The 22489-nt window shown below is 41.9% G+C and overlaps 2 protein-coding genes across 2 annotated transcripts in view; one reads left to right on the top strand and one right to left on the bottom strand.

The window, feature by feature from the left end:
- LOC132825827 (syntaxin-binding protein 1) overlaps positions 1-12257 on the bottom strand; it is a 155630-nt gene extending 143373 nt beyond the window's left edge. The window contains exon 1 of the mRNA XM_060841347.1: positions 11831-12257. The gene's annotated coding sequence lies outside the window, so the exon portion shown is untranslated. The remainder of the gene's footprint in view (positions 1-11830) is intronic.
- Positions 11642-22489, top strand: part of LOC132825826 (protein Niban 2-like) — a 188263-nt gene continuing 177415 nt past the window's right edge. Inside the window, exon 1 of the mRNA XM_060841342.1 lies at positions 11642-11861. Coding sequence (XP_060697325.1) covers positions 11807-11861 — 55 coding nt within the window. The 5' untranslated portion in view covers positions 11642-11806. The remainder of the gene's footprint in view (positions 11862-22489) is intronic.

Below are 22489 nucleotides of genomic sequence, written 5' to 3'. Positions count from 1 at the left end.
TCTGGATTTTAGCTACCTGCCCCGTCTCCTATAAAAATGCTATCTCTTATTCCCAATTCCTCTGCCTCTGTCACATCTGCTCCCAGAACGATCAGTTCCACCACAGAACACACCAGATGGCCTCCTTCTTTAAAGACCACAATTTCCTCTCCAACGTGGTTGATGATGCCCTCCAGTATATCTCATCCATTTCCCACACCTCCACCCTCAAACCCCACTCCTCCAACCACAATAAGGACAGGTCTAACCCCCTGGTCCTCACCTTCAACACCACCAATCTCTGTATACATCGCATCATCTTCCGTCATTTCTGCCACCTCAAACGGACCCCACCACCAGAGATATACTTCCCTCCTCACTTCTATCCACTTTCCGTAAAAACTATTCCCTATGCGACTACCTGGTCAGGTCCACGCTCCCCAACAACCCACCCTCCCATCCTGGCACCTTCCCCTGCCACCGCAGGAATTGCAAAACCTGCGCCACACCTCCTTCCTCACCTTCATCCAAGGCCCAAAAGGAGCCTTCCACATCCATCAAAGTTTCACCTGCACTTCCACACATCATTGACTGTCTCCATTGGCCCCGACGCGGTCTCCTCTATGTTGGGGAGACAGGACGCCTACTCCCAGAGCACTTCAGAGAACATCTCTGGGACACCTGCACCAACCAACCCCACCACCCCGTAGCTGAACACTTCAACTCCCTCTTCCACGTCACCGAGGACATGCAGGTCCTGGGCCTCCTCCATTGCCACTCCCTTACCACCCAATGCCTGGAGGAAGAACACCTCATCTTCCACCTCGGGACCCTTCAACCCCATGGCACCAATGTGGTTTCCTCATTTCACCTCACTCCCACCTTATCCAGTTCCAAAATTCCAGCTCAGCACCACCCCCTGATCTGTCCATCTTCCTTTCCACCTATCAGCATCACCCTCATATTTGACCTATCACCATTACCCCCACCTCCATTCACCTATTGCACTCTCAGCTACCTTCGCCCCAACTCCACCCCCCTCCCATTGATCTGTCCACCCCCGAGGCACCCAGCCTCATTCCTGATGAAGGGTTTTTGCCTGATACTTTGATTATCCTGCTCCTTGGATGCTGACTGACCTGCTGTGCTTTTCCAGCACCACACTCTTGACTCTAATCTCCAGCATCTACAGTACTCACTTTTGCACGGTTGGTACTGTAGGTGAGTGTTCTGATGAACTGAGAAATGTCTGAGACTAGTGGGACAGTCATTGACATAGAGTATTTGAAGATGAATTCAGTGGCCATGATCACTTGTGTAACATTATTCAATTGGGGCATGTGCAACATCCAATCTCATGGTTTGACTTCTTTCATAGCTCATGGCTATCTGCTTGCCCTGCCACCTGAGTGTATATCTGAGTGTGAAGAGGGTAGTTTTTGGCCCCCTGCAGATACGTTCACTCTCTTCTCCTTTCCATTTCCTTCCAGGGCAGTGTGCACAAAGCTTGGAGTCCACTCTCTCCAATGTTAAGCCATCGTTCAATAATTCCCAGCTTAATCATTCTGTGCAGGACTTCACACTGGATCCTGAGACACTCTGCCTCCCTTTAAAGGTTAGTGAGTTAGCTTTAAGTGAAGCTATAAAATAGGAACTCACAATCCATCATCTCACTCAAGTGCCCAGTTAGTCAACAATGTTGCAATATATTGGCTAGATGCTGAAATAATTTAAAACAGCAACAAGCATGAAGTGGGCTATTAGTGGGCATGGATGAATTGAACATTGTGATCTCCATGGTTATCTGGTTGGGGAGGGGGAGTTTATCAAAATTAGCTTGCAGCATACTTTGTATTGTGGATCTGATCAGGATCATGTTTAACAAATATCCATAGCAGGGCAGTCAATGTTTAGAGGAAAGGCAAGGTCATGTAACCTTTTAGCAGAGATCGTGCTACTGCAAAGTCTTCAAACAAAAAGAAGGGAGTATAGATAAATAAAGAACAATTTACAGTATTTTCATAGTTTAGGCTCAATTAGCATGAAATGACGGACAATTTCATTAAGAAATTTTACTCTTAATATGGCGATAAGCCTAGCGTTTCTTGCAAGGCAAAAAAAAGGCCCCTCAAGCTATCACATCCATCAGGGAAAGTGCTGGTACTTTGACTCACGATCATTAAAGGGTCAACACAATCTTCAGAAAGTTTTATTTTGATTTGTATAAATCGCAGGATTGTGAAGATAGAGCCAGGAGGATGGAGTCCTTTTTTAAAAGCCTGGCCTTTCCACACGTAGCCCCGGAACAGGTGTCGATTCTGAATGCTCCCCTAACAACCCAGGAAGTACTTGACGCAATCAGGCAGCTTCAAAGCGGTAAAGCCCCTGGCCTAGATGGATTCCAGGTTGAATTCTACAAAGAGTTTACAGGAGTACTAGCTGGTCCACTTATGGACATATACAATTGCTCACATAGTCAGGGCTGCCTCCCGCCTTCGTTGAGAAAGGGAATATCTCTCTCATTCTCAAAAAAGGAAAGGTCCCAGAAGATTGCACATCATACAGACCAATATCTTTGCAAAATGTAGATTTTAAAATTCTTTCTAAAACATTAACATTGAGGCTGAAGAGGGTATTGCCATATATCATAAAAGAGGACCAGACGGAATTATCAAGGACCGTAGATCATCTAATAATATTAGAAGGGTTTGAATGTGATTGAAGTCTGTCATCAGGAAAGAATACCGGGAATAGTAGTCTCGTTGGAGGCGGGTTGAATGGTCATACCTGTTTTACACACTGGAAAGGTTTGGCGTTGGAAAGGTATTTGCTAAATGGGTCTCAACATTGTATAATGACCCCAAAGCAGCCATGATCACCAATGGTTTAGTCTCGGATAGCTTCAGTGTGGGTAGGGGCTGCCGTCAGGGATGTCCTCTCTCACCGTTACTATTCATGCTAATAATTGAGCCACTAGCGGAAGCTGTATGGGCTGATTCTAATATAATGGTCCCAAGGGTTGGTACGGGTAAACATGAAATTACCCTTTATGTAGATGATGTTCGCCTTTTTCTTAGTAATCCTTTGATGTCCGTGCCCCGTCTGATCCAAGGTATTAATTTATTTAGTGCACTCTCAGGTTACAAAATTAATTTCTCAAAATCGGAGACCATGCCGATGGGTGGTCTCGCTAGGATGTCCCACTTATTGGACGGTTCTCATTTTCCCTTTTGGTGGTCTCTGGATGGTTTTTTATATTTAGGTATTTTTATCACCCCAGTATTTGGCCAGCTGTACAAGGTCAATTTTGTGCATCTGCTGGAAAGGATAAGGCTGGACCTTCAATGATGGGGGAGATCTTCCAATTTCTTGGCTAAGTAGAATAGCTCTAATTAAAATGAATGTCTTGCTCCGGCTCTTATACCCTATGAGAATGCTCCCAGTGATGCTGCCCAGGCTGGCATTGCACAAATTATATGGTTGGCTGGGTTCTTTCATATGGAATCATAGATGGCCCCTCATTAAGTTAAAGAGGCTACAGCTTCCACAAGCAAGAGGAGGGCTGGTTTTTCCAGACTTTAGGAGGTATCAACCGAGTTCTCTATTGAGCTACATAGGTTATTGGGTCTCGTCTGACCCGCAATCAATCTGGCTGGACATTGAGACTTCTCAAGCAAAGTGTCCACTTATTAACGTCTTATTTTTAGATAAGATGAAAGTCATTATGGACCATTGTAAAAACCCTATCGTGTTAAACACAATTAAAGCCTAGAAGATAATGCGGCAAAACGAGGGTAATTCACATAAAACCTCCCCTTATACTCCTATAGTGGGGGCATGGGGTTTTCAACCGGGGCTCACAGACATGACATTCAAATTCTGGAGGTCCAGGGGTATCTCCAGTTTAGGGGATCTGTTTGATGAGGGGGTCATGATGTCGTTTGAACAGCTGCACCAGAAATTTGGACTACCTAACAGAGACCTCTTTCGATAGTTCCAAATTCGAGATTACATACAGAAGAAGACTACGTAATTAGATAGCCTTTATAAATCAAATATGGAACGAAGAGTGTTGTGGCCAATGGGTTTACCCTCGGTCAGCACTCTCTATCACTTATTACATAATGAAGTTTCGGAAGATAGGGAACGATTGCTTAGAACATGGGATCAGGAATTTGGGTTGGAAATATCCACAAAAATGTGGGACAACATCTGGGAAAATGCCAGAAAAATCTCCATCGGTAATAGAACCCAAACTATTCAGTTAAAGATACTCCATAGGATTCATATAGCACCGAAACAATTGGCAGAATTTAGGGCAGGAGCATCTCAAAGGTGTCCTAAATGTAAAATAGAGGTGGGCACTCTCACACACAGCTTATGGACATGTCATAAGATTCACAAATACTGGGTCAGAGTAGCAAATACTTTGACAGAAATCTTGGGAGCGGAAATTAGAGTGGAAATCTCTTCTCCTGGGCTTTTTGAGCTATCCTTCCCTGGATGTGCATGGGAGGAAATAATTTTCCATTCTCTCCTTTTGTGCAAGGAAAAATATCTTAGTAAGCTGGGTGGCTGAGGGCCCTCCAGGATTCTCGAATTGGTATAGGCTGGTCATGGAATGTATTCCCCTTGACCTCCTTACAAATACAGTGCACCAAAAAACTGAATTATTCTATAAAATACGGCAGCCCTTCCTGAATTATATGGATACAGATATTTCGGCCATTTTGTCAAGGGCTTTCATCTAGTTGTGATAGCGGCTCTGGCTGGCCTGGGGGCCCTTGCGGGGAGGAATCCCGCACGAATACGGGTTTTATCATGACTTGATGTTAATTCGTTCCGAGCATGTACTTTATGATTTAATTACTATGTTATCCTTTTTTTTCTCTTGAGTAATGTAAGATATTTTATTCTACACTCTGGTTAGTTATAGGATAGATTAGTAGTTAGTTGAGTTATGTTTTCTCCTTTTTTTATCTCTTTTTGTCTGTTAGGTTTTGGTTATTATTTATTTAATATTTAATTGTATATTAATGTTTGTATTTGTGTGTATTATTTTGTAAGTTTGTAAAAACATGTTAAATTTTCAATAAAAATATCTATTAAAACAAAGAAGTTTTGCTCTTAGAACTAACTCAGTCAGACTAATCTACCCATTAACAAACAAATCAATTTGAATTAGAATCCCTGGGTTTTGGACCTAGGGTTAGTCTCAGGACAGTGAGGAAATTACTTCATGCAACAAGCTCAAATAATCATAATGAGATAAATACAGGATAGCAACCAGGGAGTAGGCTACATAAAAGAAGCTTTTTAACATACGTAGTGAAAATAGCTTGGACCTGACTGCACAAATCCTCTGCTGCCACCAGAAATTCTCTGCTGACACACTGACAACCCGAAGGAACTTAATGCTGCACCAGTTGTTATTTCAGATGTTATACCTGCCACAGAGCAGCCCATTGAAATTCAGTCTGTGTTTTGTGTAAGGTTTGACATTCACTTCCATAAAAGTTTGCAGTGGGTACAGTAATGTGATTACATTGCCAGATACATTCTTGTTCACATCCTTGGTTACACATGTGGTGGAACGCCCTAGGGATCATTAATCAAAATAAGGTTTGCTGGTCATTAAACAAGGGGCTTCACATAAAATTCTTGTACAATCAGAACTTTAAACTGTTTTCCCTTCTTGCACTAGGTCAGAATCCTTGAGGTACTTAACACAAGATCACTATATGATCACTATCATCAGAAAGAGTACAGAAAGTAAAGATAGGCAGTAAATGAAACTTCATTAGCATCAGCCACACCTTGAAAACAAATGCAAAAGAAATCAAGAACTGCTGCAATCCTGCTGATCATACTTATGCAATGCAATTGTCTCAATTAATATTTTTGCATAAATTTATTGTTAACTCCCAAATCTGCCATAAGACCATAAAGACAGAGGATCTAGGAACAGGAATAAATCTGTCAGCCCCTTGAGCCTGCTTCACCATGATCTATCAATAGGATCATGGCTGATTTAACATTCCTCAAATTCACTTTCTTGCCCTTTTTTCGTAACCCTTGATTCCCCTACTGATCATGAAACTATCTATCCCTGCCTTAAATTTACACAATGACTCTGCCCCCACAGCTCTCTGCAACAAGTAGTTCCAAAGACTACTTTTCTACTATTCCCATTTTTCAGCCTCTCCAATCAGCTTTCCATCCTCCATCCAAGGTAAACTCCACTGCCTCCAAACTACAGCTGCTTTAAACAAATTCTGCATTCTTGTTGCCTTCTATTTGATTACTTAAATTGGCTCACAGTCTCTCCATGGCTCCAAATAAAATTATTATTGTTATTATCCCAGCTGATATTAACCCTGGACAGGTCAGATCACATTTGGAAGCTTGGTTTGACAGATCACAAGTTTTATTTTTGCAGTTTTGTTCCCATGGTGTTCAGTCACTGGATGCACTGAACATGAGATTGCCAATGTTCTTTTAAGAAAAGAACACAAGTTTATTACACAAAAAAAATCACAATTTAGAAAAATTGTCACATACATGTCAAAATGAAAGATAAAAATTTATTCCCAGCAACACCCTTTACAGTCACTCAATCCTAGTATGAGCCATCTTAACCTTTTGATTTCATGCAAAAATAACTCTTTCCAAGTCTTCTCCTTGGACTACTGTACCGGTTCAAGAGTTTGTTTAAGCATCGATAGCCTAAATACCTCTTTCTATCATGAATGGCCTGGATACTTATTTCCCAATTCTGATGACCTAAAGGTTCTACCAACTCCCACGGCCTGCAGACTTAGAATCGTACAGTCATAGAGTTGCACAACACAGAAACAGACCCTTTGGTCCAACTCATCCTTGCCGACCAGATATCCTAAACTGATCTAGTCCCATTTGCTAGCATTTGGCCTATATCCCTTGAGACCCTTCCAATTCATGTACCCATCTAGATGACTTTTACATGTTGTAAGTGAACCCGCCTCCACCACCGCCTTTAGCAGCTCGATCCATACATGCACCAGCTTCTGCACTTCTATCAATTTAAAATTTTGCCCTGCTGCTTGGATAACTTCTTTCATGAACTCAATCTACGTGTGGTCCGTGACATCTGTTTTGCCACAAAAGCATGAAACCTATCTTTATTTCATGGCTGAAGATTACTTTCAGACCTTTGTCTGTAAAAAAATTGCCTTCACGGAATTAAAAACTATAATCTATTTTCCTTTACTTGTTAATTCAAATTCCCAACTAATAACACTATACTACACACCTACATCAAATAACTTTCATGAAGATAGCAGGGCAAATGGATAAGGTGGTTAAAAATGTATGTGGGATACTTACCTTTATTAGCCAAACCATAGAATAAAAGAGCAGGCAATTTATGCTGGGTATGTAAAATCACTTGCTAGATAAGGATTAGAGTACCATGGACAGTTTCTTCTAGAAAGAATGTGACTGCATTAGAGCCAGTGCAGAGGAGTTTTCCCAGAATGCTACCTGGTCTAAAAGGTCAGAGCTATAAGGAACAAATTGGATAGATTGGGGTTGTTTTCCTTGGAGCAGTTAAGGTTGAAAGAGACCTGATAGAAGTATATGAGATTATGGTGGACATGGACAGGGTGTATAGAAATGAATGTTTCCATTAGTCAAGTGGTCAAGAACCAGGGGAATTGAATTAAGGTAAGAGGCAGAAATCTAAGCGGAGATGTGGAGAGAATTTATTTCAGAGAGTAAAGAGAGTAGGAAACTTGCTGATGAAGGGTAGTTGAGTGACTTGCTTTGACATAACCTCCACACCAAGGACAAAGTGATGGAATATGGGGTTAGTATGGTTAGGTCTTTGTTGACTGGTGCAAGCATGATGGGCTGAATGGGCTCCTTCTATGCTGTAAATGTTTATAATCAGTCTGTTTAAATTGCTTTATAGAATTACATTCCCTATCACTATGTCATTACCCAGCATTATAAAGCTCTTTACGTTTACACAGTGTTTTACCCCTTTAATGCTCTCCTTAAATGAATTTATATGGCCAAGCTTCTAGTTGTTCTTACACATCTTCTATGGCTTGCCATTCATTTTTGTCTGAATATCACTTGGCTGGCTATATTGTATCAAAGTGTTAGCCAAAATAATAATGATCTGCAAATTAATTAATGTTGCAATTCTGATTTTAAATTATATGTGCATAAACACTGGCCTTCCCTTTATGAGAGTTTTTGCCCACCTGACTGAATTACGTTCTTGTGACTCATTGCCTCTTGTCTATTGTTCTAGATATAAAAATTACAGTGATTCACTATCCATACCACACCCATCCCAGATTTCACTGTGATTATACTGTTGGCATGGTAATGAAATTGTGCTGAAAAGTGAAACAATTTACATGACTTCTAATTTTACCTAATGCTATCAATTTAGACACAGACAGTGAAAAGCACATGGCAGGAATGTCATCTTCCAATTCAGCCATTGGGTTAATTCCCTTCTGTGATCTCTGTGTTCAATTACAATGACGGCTCACCTAATAGAGGAGCAGATGTTGTTAAGCAAACAGGGGAACAGGTTAAGCATCCTTTTGCTTCACACAAAAACAAGAACAGACTGTGCTATGAATAATAGTCACATATGCTCTGTTAGAGCATTCATAGCATATATAGTCTCTCTCCCTCAACAGATATGAGTGTCACCGTTAAAGGTTAACAATTATTGTCCATCCCCAATTTCCCTTAAACTGACTGGCTTGTTAGGCTATCTTTATAAATTCACTCATGGAATGTGAATGCTGCTGCATGGACCAGAATTTATTGTCCATGAGAAGATGGTGGTGAAATGCCTTTTTGAACTGCTGTATCCCATTTGCAGTAGTGACACCCACAATGTAGTTAAAGATGGAATTCTGGGGTTCTGTCATCCAGTGACAGTGAAGGAATGATAATATATTTCCAAGTCAGGATCGTGAGTGGCTTGGAGGGGAATTTGCAGGTGGTACTGTTCCCATGTAATTGCTGCTTTTGTTCTTCTAAGTGTTTATGGGTTTGGAAGGTGCTGTCTAAGGAATCTTGATGAACCTCTGCAGTGTACTGCTACTGCTGAGCATTGGCGATGAAGGGAGTGCGGGCTCGTGGAGGTGTTGTTAATCAAGCTGCTGCTTTGGCCTGGATGATGCCAAGATTGTTGAGTGTTGTTGAAGCTGCATTCATCCAGGCAAGTGGACAGTATTCCATCACACTCCTGCCTTGTGCCGTGTAGATCCTAGATAGGATTTGGAGAGTAATGAGATGAATTACTTGATGCAAAACTCTTAGACACTGGCCTGCTTGTGTAACTGCAGCACTTACAGGGCTAGTCCCATTTCTGAGTAAAAAGTGAGGTCTGCAGATGTTGGAGATCAGAGCTGAAAATGTGTTGCTGGTTAAAGCACAGCAGGTCAGGCAGCATCCAAGGAACAGGAAATTCAACGTTTCGGGCCAGAGCCCTTCATCAGGAATGAGGAGAGTGTGCCAGGCAGGCTAAGATAAAAGGTAGGGAGGAGGGACTTGGGGGAGGGGCGATGGAGATGTGATAGGTGGAAGGAGGTCAAGGTGAGGGTGATAGGCTGGAGTGGGGTGGGGGCGGAGAGGTTAGGAAGAAGATTGCAGGTTAGGAGGGCAGTGCCGAGTCCGAGGGAATCGACTGAGACAAGGTGGGGGGGAGGGGAAATGAGGAAACTGGAGAAATCTGAGTTCATCCCTTGTGGTTGGAGGGTTCCCAGCCGGAAGATGAGGCGCTCCTCCTCCAACCCTTGTGCTGTTATGTTCTGCCGATGGAGGAGTCAAAGGACCTGCATGTCCTCGGTGGAGTGGGAGGGAGAGTTAAAGTGTTGAGCCACGGGGTGGTTGGGTTGGTTGGTCCGGGCGTCCCAGAGGTGTTCCCTGAAGCGTTCTGCAAGTAGGCGGCCCGTCTCCCCAATAAAGAGGAGCCACATCGGGTGCAGCAGATGCAATAGATGATGTGTGTGGAGGTGCAGGTGAATTTGTGGCAGATATGGAAGGATCCCTTGGGGCCTTGGAGAGAAGTAAGGGAGGAGGTGTGGGCGCAAGTTTTACATTTCCTGCGGTTGCAGGGGAAGGTGTCGGGAGTGGAGGTTGGGTTGGTGGGGGGTGTGGACCTGACGAGGGAGTCACGAAGGGAGTGGTCTTTGTGGAACGCTGATAGGGGAGGGGAGGGAAATATATCCCTGGTGGTGGGGTCCGTTTGGAGGTGGCGGAAATACGGAGGTTGGTGGGGTGGTAGGTGAGAACCAGTGGGGTTTTGTCTTGGTGGCGGTTGGAGGGGCGGGGCTCAAGGGCGGAGGAGCAGGAAGTGGAGGAGATGCGGTGGAGGGCATCGTCGATCACGTCTGGGGGGAATCTGCGGTCCTTGAAGAAGGAGGCCATCTGGGCTGTACAGTATTGGAACTGGTCCTCCTGGGAGCAGATGTGGTGGAGACGAAGGAATTGGAAATATGGGATGGCGTTTTTACAGGGGGCAGGGTGGGAGGAGGTGTAGTCCAGGTAGCTGTGGGAGACAGTCGGTTTATAGTAGATGTCTATGTTGAGTCGGTCGCCCGAGATAGAAATGGAAAGGTCTAGGAAGGGGAGGGAGGAGTCTGAGACAGTCCAGGTAAATTTAAGGTCGGGATGGAAGGTGTTGGTAAAGTTGATGAACTGTTCAACCTCCTCGTGGGAGCACAAGGCAGCGCCGATACAGTCATCGATGTAGCGGAGGAAAAGGTGGGGGGTGGTGCCAGTGTAGTTGCAGAAGATGGACTGTTCCACATATCCTACGAAGAGACAGGCATAGCTGAGGCCCATGCGGGTGCCCATGACAACCCCTTTAGTTTGGAGGAAGTGGGTTCTGGTCAATGTTCACCCCAGGACAGTGATAGTAAGAGATTCAGTGATGGTAATGCCATTGAATGTCAAAGGGAGGGGGTCACTGCCTCGCACAAATGTCACTTGTCTCTTGTTGGCCGAAACCTGGATAGTGTCCTGCTGCATTTGGACATGGGCTGTTTTTAGAGAAGAATTAAGAGTCAATTAGATGGTTGTGTGTTTGGGGACAGATAACATAAGGCGAAAACGAGGACTGCAGATGCTGGAGATCAAAGTCATGATTAGCGTGGTGCTGGAAAATCCTGAAACATTGATTTTTCCTGCTCCTCAGATACCGCCTGACCTGCTGTGCTTTTCCAGCACCACCCTAACCTTGACAGATAACAGAACCATAGCTTCAACTAGTTTATTGCTAAATTTCTACCTCAACACCATTTCCCCATAACATTTCCACATCCCTTTCTATTTTTCACACCTGGAAATCTATCAATCTCAGTCGAGAATATACTAAATACTGAGTTCCCCAGCAGGGGGCTTCAGACAATTGGACCTGCTCTTTGGTTTAAGCTCTTCATTCGTTTTGCTTTTGCGGCAAAAGGACATATATTACAACTCAGACCCGAGCTTCTGAGTTGTGCCCGAAAACTGTGTGTGTGTAGGAGCTGCAGCTTTAGAAAGTTTAAGGTAATAGCTCATGTGTCATTTTTAAACCCCACCCCGAGCGGAGGGAGGGGAATGTAAGGATTCAGCCGTGAGATTAAAACTTGTTTAACAAGGAATAAGGGAGGGGTGTGTCGAGCGGGGAGGGAAGTGTGTGGAGAAGCTTTTCCTTGCGCTTGTGCAAAGAGTTCCCAAGTCTCGCCTCTCTGGGAAGCTTTTGTATCTGTGTTGGGTGGCCAGTCTCAACATTTGCAGGGGGAGGTCAGTGCTGTGCGGAGAGTGGGACGCAATGGGAGATGTAATCTCAACTCACCTTGATGAGAACCGGCGTCAGTTTATCACAGGTATGGGGAACGAGTCTGATGTGAGCTCAGAGGTTTGTCTGCCTCGCGTTGGGCAACTTCCAGATTGGTAAACTTCACGTGAAGATCTAAATGAGCCGAATGCTGTGAAACTTTCGTTTGTCGAGAATTATTTTGTCCTTAAATCCCCGGTGTGAGTTTCTTGATGGGTATTGATGGGGAACAGGCAGCATTCTGAAGCGCTCAATGCCGTTCTCTGGGGAGGCTACTGGCCGAGAAGCTGACTGGCTCTGGTCTCTCTCTCTCTCTATCTCTACCTTCACCTCATCAGATAATTTTTATGTTTCCACATGGACCACACAGGCGAGAAAGACAAGTAACCACAACCCGGGACTAGGTTCTCTCTTCTCGGGGAAGTCGTCTTCTGGGCAGGGAGAGGTTTCCTTTAACTGGTTGTATGCAATGAAACAGTTTAGGGATGTGCGGTATTACTGTGTGTTAATTACAGGAAACAGATAATTGAGATTGTTTGTGGAGTTTCAGAGTTCATGTCTGAAAGATGAGAAATATTCCGTCAATTTTACAACCCTTATCTTAACTCCAGCTATTACAGTTACTAAACTGCACATGTAAGAAATCCGATAGTGTGTTTCCAATTAAATAACAACACAATCTGCATCTCCTCTAGCTCCTAGAGGCAGCTAGGTACACTGGGCTCCAATAAGTGTTAGCTTGTTTATTTAGGACCTCAGGAAGTCCTGAGACAGCAGTGCAGTCTGGTCAGTTGAGCCAAAGGTGGTATTGGCTTTAAACAAGTTTAAGTTCCAGTATAAGAAGAGGATTCCAAGCACCTAGGTTAAAAAGTTGAAGGTTTGTGCCATTGCTGGGAGAGTGGAAGGAGGGTATTATGGATGCCAGCATTGGTCCCTCCATGGACAAAGACCTCAGGAGGTAATAGAGGTCAGCTTTTGTACAAGGCAGGGATAAAGCTTTTGCGCAGAGGAATGGGGAGTCCATGAGAATGATGAGTAGAAGTAGAGTCATAGAGATGTACATCACAGAAACAAGCCCTTCAATCCAACTCTTTCATGCTGAACTGATATCCTAACCTAATCTTGTCCCATGTACCAGCATTTGGCACATATCCTTCCAAACCTTTCTATTGATGTACCCATTCAAATGTATTTTAAATGTTGTAATTGTGCCAGCCTCCACCACTTCCTCTTGCAGCTCATTCCATATATACACTGCCCTCTTCATGAAAAAGTTACCCCTTAGGTCCCTTGTAAATATTTCCCGTCTCACCCTAAAAGTATGCCCTCTAGTTCTGGACTCTCCCACCCCAGGGAAAAGATCATGCCCCTCCTGATTTTATAAGCATCTATAAGGTCACCCCTCAGTCTCTTACACTCCAGGGAAAGTAGCCCCAGCCTATTTGGCCTCTCCCTAAAGCTCAAATCCTCCAACCCTGGCAACGTCCTTGTAAATCTTTTCCGAACCCTTTCAAGTTTCACAACATCCTTCCAACAGGAGGGAGACCAGAATTGCATCCAATATTCCAAAAATGTAGTAAAGAAATAGAACTTTTTGGCCACACCCTGTCTTGCTTCAAGTTCTGTGTGCAAAACATTTAATGCAGGGGTGGAGTACAGGAGCACTGTTGGAAACTGAAATTTGCAGTACCAAAGGCTTGAATGAGGGTGTTGTGGTTTTAATGTTTCTGTTAGTATTTCACTAAAGTGAGCACCTCTTCATGTTTGAAGCCTGAATGAGAGCTGCGTGAATACAGCAGGCAGAAGTCCAATTTTTCATTCTGTTCACTCTTGGTTTTCTTACCATGAGAAATCAGTGAGAAATGGTGGAGTAGCTAAATTTTCCATTTATTGTTACTTTCCTAGCCTGAGTCACTGCCATATTTGAGTGACTAACTTGGTTCAAACTAGAACAGCCCTGGTCTGTGTCACTTGGGGTTAATGTTTCCCCACAATTTTACATTGGATTCTGTTTTTGTGCCTCTTCAGCCTGATTCAGCCATTTAAACAGCAGCATCAGACTTGGTCAAGAACAGTCTTGGCCTGTGTGTAATGGGTGAGAGCTCGACTTGGCCACAAACAAAACAAATGACACCTTGTCTGTTTGCTGTTGACTGTGTTTTCTCTTCAGTCACGCAGAAAGATGCTGCCAGCTTGTTAATGTTGCACTGTGGCTTTGAGTGTGTGAACTACAAGTGAAGAGCTATCATTCATTGTCTGCAGGTTTTCTCAAAACTGACAGTAACTGTTTTGGTTTAGAGAAGATGAAAGCTCACCACTTTGTGATACACCTGGCGCTAAGAATATTCTGAGACACTTCTTCAGGCACTAAGGCGATGAGGAAATGATTAAACACTATCAATTGAGGAAGAAATAGTGATACTAAAGATCTCATGTGTAATCTAAGATTTGGACTTTGGAACCTACACTTCTCCAACAGACAATTGACTATTTGTAAGTAACTTGAAAAGTTTAAGATTTAGCAGGTTAGGTATGATGTATTATCTATCTTTTTAAAAAAATTACTTCCCTTGATGGTTGAAGGTGGCTCACTTATATGGCCGGTGGGGGGGGAGAGGGCATACCAACATTGTCATAATGTGTTGATCTCAGTAGCTTGTAAAAACATCCTGCTGCTCTTTAGCCAATATTTTAGGGAATTCTTCTTTCATCTTTCCTATTCTGCCTTCATGTAGAAGAAGAGCACTTGCTGACAAACACCACAGTGCGGCATGGTGGCTCAGTGGTTAGCATTGCTGCCTCACAGCACCAGGGACCCAGCTTCAAATACCGTCTCGGGCAACTGTCTATGTGGAGTTTACACGTTCCCCCCGTGTCTGTGTGGGTTTCCTCCCACAGTCCAAAGATGTGCAGGTTAGGTGAATTGGCCATACTAAATTGCCTGTAATGTTAGGTGGATTAGTCAGGGGTAAGTGTAGGTGAGTGGGTCTGGGTTGGTTGCTCTTTGGAGGGTTGGTGTGGATTTGTTTGGCCGAAGGGCCCGTTTCCACACTGTAGGGAATCTAAATCTTAAAAAAAAAACACCACCTGAAGCAGCTCGAGCCCCTTAACAAGGGAATATTTCTAGATTTAATTCTGAGGGCTGGTAGTTTCCATCATGTTGATCGTTTGTATGAACCTTTTCTAACTGATGAGCACAAGACAGATCCCACGCTGTAGCAATGGTCACCTCCTCTGATCATCTCCTTGTTGAGATCAACTTTTGATTCATTCCAAACATTTTCATAGTAAAAAAAGTGTACACAAGGTGCCAGACGATTCCTTGATTTCAGTGGGGGAATGTAGTGCCTCAAAGTATATTCAAAATATAACCTTTGTGACTATTACCTTTATAGTATTGTTGTGCTTTTTGCAGAGAGGGGGGAAAGCATCAATCTGGTATTAGCTAGGTTTATGAGAAAGTCATACTGGGTGGAAGATGCTAGTTTATTGAAGGCTGTAATTTCTCACAGTGCTCTCTTTGTTGGGTGCTTATTAATGCTAATGATGTGAAGTAATGTATTGCTTTCAGCACAAGTGGTGGCTGAGTGAAAACTGGGTGTTCTGACATATAGCAAGTATTTCAGAATTACCCTTTAGTTTTTCAACAGGATTGGAAGTTACCTCATTGCTTTGGTTTGAGATGGTCTACCCACATAGCTATGGGGTGAATAAATGCTGCCAGTGGTTATGAATAACATGACCAAGTTTAAAGTAAACAGTTTGGGGACAATACAGATCATTGTTTTGGAGGCTAAAATGTGAACTTTGGTCCAAATGAACTGAAATCTACAGTCTGCTAAAATGAAGTAAAAAGTAAGCTTGAACACTTAGTTATTAACAAGCAGGAGGCTGGAAGAACACAGCAAGTCAGGCAGTATCAGGAGGTGGAGAAATCAACGCTTCAGCCTCCTGCTTGTGTACCTTTTTGGATTCTAGCATCTGCAACTTTTTTTGTCTCTCACTTAGTTAATAACAGCAATTTTTATTTTAATTTGACAACATCAGTGCCCCCATACAGATGGCAGTGATTCAATGTGGCATCACATTATGACATCCAATTCAGTTAATAAATATCCTTATCAGCAATGCTGTGATGGTCCATGAATTAAGAATGAATGAATGACTTTCACTAGTTATTCAATCTTCTGTGCTGATGAAGCGTAAGTCATAACTGATTTGAAAAAATGTGACTGTTCTTGGCACCCACATTAATGAGCATGGGGAAACTGGACTTAGTGATAGCATACACACAATTATAATGTTGTGTCTACTGAATATTTGAAGCTGATAATTTACCCTGATTTAGTGAACGATTGCATTGGCTAAAAATAATTATTTTAGATAAATGAACCTGGCTTGAACTGCAATAATATTTGTGTGAATTTGCATATCTTGCATCTCTGGAATTTTTGATTGTTCTTTTTAATGGCAAGGTTTTGCAGGTACAATATACTTGCAATGTATTTATGAAAACTGTATTATAGGGTGGAGTAGTGGGAAACAGGAATTGGGTTATTTTGCTTCAGTCTCTTGTTATTTTACAACATAATTGTGAAATTTGTATTTAGTTTTATTCCATAGAATATATAACCATTCTGTGAAATTCACTTTGTTACCTTTCACCTAATGCCTCTGACTGTATTTGCAGCCTATATAATATATTTTAAAAGGTAACAGGACTTGTCTTTTAATGTTCTTCTATTTCCTGCACAGTGGTGATCTGTTACAAAGTTTGGTGGCTAAAGACCAAAAGTTTATGAAGAACTCTTATAGATGAAAGAAGAGTGAATGGCCAACACCCTGTGCTGTAAAGCCAGGGATACTTACTGAATGAAGTATTGTCTGGACTTGTACATTCCATTATGGATTTTTTGATGTCAAAATTCCATTGTGTTGTGACAAGAAACTGGTTCAATTTGAACAAGTTAGACCATGTATGCATCACACATTGCAGTATGTCACCTCTTGACCTCTTCAGGAAGCACAGCCACTGTATTTCAGTGGCTCTGGTTTTGATTTCTATGTGGGATTTTATCCCAGCTACCATGCTGCTGTGCTTACTGCCGCTCGAAGTGACACGTTGTGCATTGCAGATTATACAAAAAAAAAAGCCTGTTGAAATAGTTGGTACTTGAGCTGCCATCAAGGAAGAATGATTTACTTTTAGAACAGAAATGTTCTCAGGCTGGTAATACTCCTGTGTGCAGAATCTGTGTTTTCTTTTAAAAAAATAGCATTCCACAGCTCTGACTGTGGGTTGTTTTCTTTGGACCCTTCCTCTGTGGTTTAATGAGTTCTCGGTCAGAAATTTAGGCCCATCTGGCACTGCAGCGAGTCATCGTTTTAAATGTCTGATTCAAGACTGGGTTTTGTGCGTACTAACCAAGTTCTTTCAGTAAAATGTTGGATGAGAAGTATGTGCCTTTTACTCAGGTGTCTGGGACTTTCAAAGGACTGCAGTCTGTTTGAGCTGCTTTTCACTTGAGTATAGAGATGCAAGATGAGACTGTGTTTTTAAATAATCAAACTGCTGATAAGTTGCTGAATAATTTCTTTGCTTCCAAAAGATATTAACTGCAAACTGTGCTGTTGAGCCCTGATTAACTAGTATATCAGTCAGTGCAAATATGTGAGATGTCGTCCTGAAACTGAATCAGGCTCTGAATTGGTAGTTTTTCCTCTCTTGAAGTAGTGAAACTATCCACCCAGTAATCTATTGTGGTTTCTCAAAACATCTTAACTGGAAGCTGCATAATATGGCTTTCTAAGTGGTAAGCTATGGTTAAAAATGTTTCCATAGATTGTGGTCCTTTTAAAGTTCAAATGAAAAGCTGGAAGTCATGAAGATTTGCATGTTGGATGATTGAAGATTTGGAATCAGTGTGGGGAATAGAAGAGAGCAAACCTATTTGATTTTAGCTGTGATTATGCTCGAAACGTCGAATTCTCTATTCCTGAGATGCTGCCTAACCTGCTGTGCTTTGACCAGCAACACATTTGCAGCTGTGATCTCCAGCATCTGCAGACCTCATTTTTTACTGCACTGAATATGAGCCCTGGAACCCTGGAGCGCATAATTGCTCATGCCTAGTGAAAATTGGTTATGTAAAAGTACCTAATTTCCTCAGGCATAAGAGGCTGATAATTGTTGCTAACCTGAGTTTCATAGAGGGATTTGGGAGGAAAGAGGCACCATGGGTTGCTTTGGGAAAATAAGTGAGTAGAAATGTGCATATTTCTAAAACAGATGCATAAATCATAATATCAGATTAGATTACTTAATGTGGAAACAGGCTCTTCGGCCCAACAAGTCCACAACGACCCTCTGAAGAGCAACCCACCCAGATCCATTCCCCTACACCTAACACTACGGACAATTTAGCATAGCCAATTCACCTAACCTGTGCATTTTTTTTGGACTGAGAGGAAACCCATGCAGACATGGGAGAGAATGTGCAAAACTCCACACAGACAGTTGCCTGAGGCAGGAATTGAACCAAGGGCCTCTGGCGCTGTGAGGCAGCAGTGCTAACCACTGTCCCACAATGCCACCCACAAACATTTTAATTAGTATTGCACGAGTCAACCTTCCACAGCACCTCGCATGTAGTTCAGACTAAGTCTGCCTTCGGACAAAATGGAGGATAATTGTACCCAGTGTGTTTGCATAATTTGATGTAAAGGAAAATTATGATGTTAGGACCTCTTCTAACGTTTTAGATTTTGATAATGTGGAATTGATTGAAGCACTGTAGTTTTGCCTGTGCAAGTTAGGAAACTGAGGTGCTAAACTGAAATGTGAAGTGGTCACAATTGATGAGAGGATGTAACATAGTTTGACATGTTTGTCAGGATATTTGTATTCTCTAATTGTGGATAATTTTAGTGTTAACAATAGCATGTATAGAACATGATAACAAGTGGCTCGCTAAACTTGTACTTCCAGCAAGCGACTTTTGTCCTCTAAGATCATAATTGAAAATTCAGATATGCACTGACCTTTACTCTTGTGGCACTGCATAAATTCCTGATAGGAATGATGGTCTGTAGTCAGTAGTCCTCACTGTTTGATGCATTGTAACAAGGATGTGTTTGAAACTGTTTTCTTAAAAAAAAGGCCTGCAGTTGACTTGAGGCTTTACTGATGGAAAATGGGTTGATGTTCATTCATTACAAAGTGTAATGCTCGATCTAATATGCAATTATTAAAGCAAAGCTCTTTTTAAGTTGGCATCCCTCTTTAAATCAGAAGCCAGTTGTTTGTTACAATTGTGTTGTTTTTTTTGGCCAGGCAACTTGGCAGATTTGGAGTGTGCATGTTTGTTCATGCTGCAACTCAAATACCCAATGCTTATGATTGATTTGTATCTGTAGCGCAGTATGATGTTTGTATGTAATAGTTATACTCTATAATGTTACCTGTGGCTCTATTGGTAGCACTCTGCCTAAGAGATTTGAGTGTTGAAGTCCCACTGAACGTCTTTGGTATAAATCAGGCTGACTGTCCATTCCAACGTTGAAGGGAAGCAACATCCTGCTAAATCTTTTTCCTGATGAAGGGCTTATGCTCGAAACGTTGAATTCTCTATTCCTGAGATGCTGCCTAACCTGCTGTGCTTTGACCAGCAACACATTTGCAGCTGTGATCTCCAGCATCTGCAGACCTCATTTTTTACTCGCAAATCTTTTTATGAACCCACTCCAATTTAATAATATTCTTCCTATGACATGGCAACTAAAACTGCACTCCATACTCCAAAACAGCCTCACCAAAATCCTGTATGATCACATGATGTCCCAACTCCTATACCCCATGCTCTGAACTAAGAAGGCAAGCATACTAAACGCCGCCTTTATCACCCTGTCTACTGACCCTGTCTAGGTCTGTGACAACACTCCCCAAAGCCCTACCATTAAACTGTGTAAGTCATTTCCTTGTTCGTCTTATCGAAGTGCAAAGCCCTGTATTTATCCACATTAAATACCATCTGCCTGGCCTTGGCTTATTGACTTAATTGATCAAGATCTCTTTGGAATCCTAGATAACTTTCTTCAGAAACTGCCTTTTAGAAAGGGAATTGTCCACTTTTTGGTTCAACGTGGCATTACAGTGTACCACAACTCTGTGCTGTGTAGAGATGTACTACAATCTCATTGAAGAAGAATGTGATAACTAGTGGGTTGACCTTTTGAGTCATTTTGGACAGAAACCAGGTCTGTTCATACTGCCTTAGATTAAGGGATTGACCAGACTATTGGTCTCCTGCAATTCTGTTTTGATTCCAATTGCTTTGAATATATCCTGTGGCCTCACTAGTCAATTGAACAGATGGATGTCTTGCCAGCTGTGCCAAACTTGACTGTCCTTGAAATGTTTTGTTTAGCAGACCAACAGCTGGAGTCCCTTATTTCATTGACTTCACCGTACTTGATCTCGAAGGCTTTGTTATATTAACTGCCTAAGCATGCATTAGTGCTTGTAGCGATTCCTAAATCTGTATTGGTTAAAAATGAAGAGGGTGTTTGGAATTGTCACACTGCTCCATTTAGCACTAGCCTATTTGCTTATTAGATGGATTCTTACTACAAGCAGTAGAAGTAACAAGCCAGTAGTGAAGAAAATGTTAAAGGTTTGTAAGTTAGCATTGTTGATACCAAGGAAAAATCATGCCTGTTTAACTTTCTCATGAGTTTGAGTGAAATTTGTCATCATCTGTGTGCCTTGGTCTGATGGCTTTCACTTCGCTTAAACAGTTCAGCACTCAATTTAGACTTGGCTCCAAGAAACCCTATCCTTTTGCTGGGGTATCTTGACCAGTAATCTGTAGAAAGCAACCAGGAATAAGTTAGCAGTGGGTTTTGACATTCCCTCCACTATCTGTACTCTGATAGGAGAAAAGGGCAATTTTGTTGGGGAGGGTAGGGGAGGATGTGTAGTGTGAGGACCAGCACTGATATTAGAACATCACATTTATTTGATCAATACTTTATTTTTTCACTGACTTACTTTAATAGCATGGCCTCAATGTGATTGTGATATATGGGTGTTTTTAAAATGTTTATCTGAAATCTACCTCCGTAGAGAAGAGGATACTGTTTTAAGTAGGCAAAACTTTGCTGAAATAACAGGGGAATTTTGACCAATACAAAACTATCATGAACATAGCCCCCTTTGTCAAGTGAAATGCTGCGATGCACAGTATAACTGGCAATGTTGCGGAGGTGGTGACACGTTGGCACAACTGGCCTAGTCATACACAACCCCAGGCAAATGTTAATGGATCTCTTGTAGAGCAGAGGTAGTGTCCCTACCTCTGGACCAAGAAGCCTAGTTTCAAGTCCCACCTGCTTCAGATGTGTCATTACATTTCTGATCAGGGTGAAATATCTATAAGGAAGTATTTACTGGGTTTTGTTAACCTCCAGAATCTCAGATGAAATTTAGGCCTGTTGTTAGTTCTTCCAAACTTTCTGCTTTCTAATGCAACTAGAAGTTTCATTTTAACTTGATTTGAATTGTTCCTGCTATGCCTTTCTTACACAAGTATCTCTGGTGTTTTGTCATGCTGTAACTAAGTAACTGCACCAGCTGAATTATTCCAGTTTTAAAATTTTAAGAATATGGTAGCTTGCTTCACCTCTTTTGTGAGGGCCATCTTTTAACAATGTGAACTAGTTTGATTTTATAGTATTTAAAATGCATAAAGTTCCATGTACAATGGAACCCAGCATTTTCATTGTGAAGTTTTCATTTTCATGTAGCTGTTCATTTGCAGGTCTCAGTTGCAGGCAACAGTTCATATGTAGAGAAAAGGCAAGAGAAGAAAATATTAATGTGTGGAAATGATGGTCTGAGAATACCAGGAAGAGACCGATGAAAAGATCTTGGAATACAGCAACAATCAGAACTAGGTGTTACAAAAATAACAAGGACAAAGAAAAATATATCTGTACTTTGAAATTACTTTGTGATGAATGCTTTGATGTAAATAATTACAATCTAATAGCTATTAGTGTTATTTGGGTTCTGAATATTGAGGGATATTTATCATTCACAACAATAGAGGAAGACAGGTGAAGGGGGTAGTACTGTTAATGCAGATATAACTTTTTTGTGATTGTGAGAGATGAACTTGATTCGGGAAATCAAAATGTAGGATGGGTTTGGGTGGAGATGAGGAATAGTAGTGGAAAAAGAGGAAGTGGCATAGATCCCTGTAACAGTGTGCAATGTGAGAAATATTATGTGCTTGTTTGTGAAAGACAGCAATACCATTGTGACTTTGATTTATTTTCCATTTTATACCTAGACTGGATTGGCTTGAGCAGCCTGGATTATGAATTTATGCAATGCTTTTGAGCATTCCTTGCAGCAGCAGATTTTTTTGGAACGCAGGCAGGTTATTTTACACTTGGTTTTGTGGTGGGAATGATATAAAGACACCTCTTTGCATGCAATAATTTAACGTCTAGTTTATGAAGGAAAAGATTGGTTCCAAGATTAATATTTTAAATTGAAGTAAGGGCAACTATGGCTGTGAAAATTGAGCGAATTGAAGTGAGTTGCCATACTGGACAAGTGGAGATACAGTGGCAGGTATTTCAAGTGAATATTTCAGAATATGCAGGTTACTG

Source organism: Hemiscyllium ocellatum, chromosome 21, assembly GCF_020745735.1.
Source record: "Hemiscyllium ocellatum isolate sHemOce1 chromosome 21, sHemOce1.pat.X.cur, whole genome shotgun sequence".
NCBI lineage: Eukaryota > Metazoa > Chordata > Chondrichthyes > Orectolobiformes > Hemiscylliidae > Hemiscyllium > Hemiscyllium ocellatum.
Note: the sequence above shows the minus strand (reverse complement) of the source record. Positions and strands in the feature narration are given on the sequence as shown.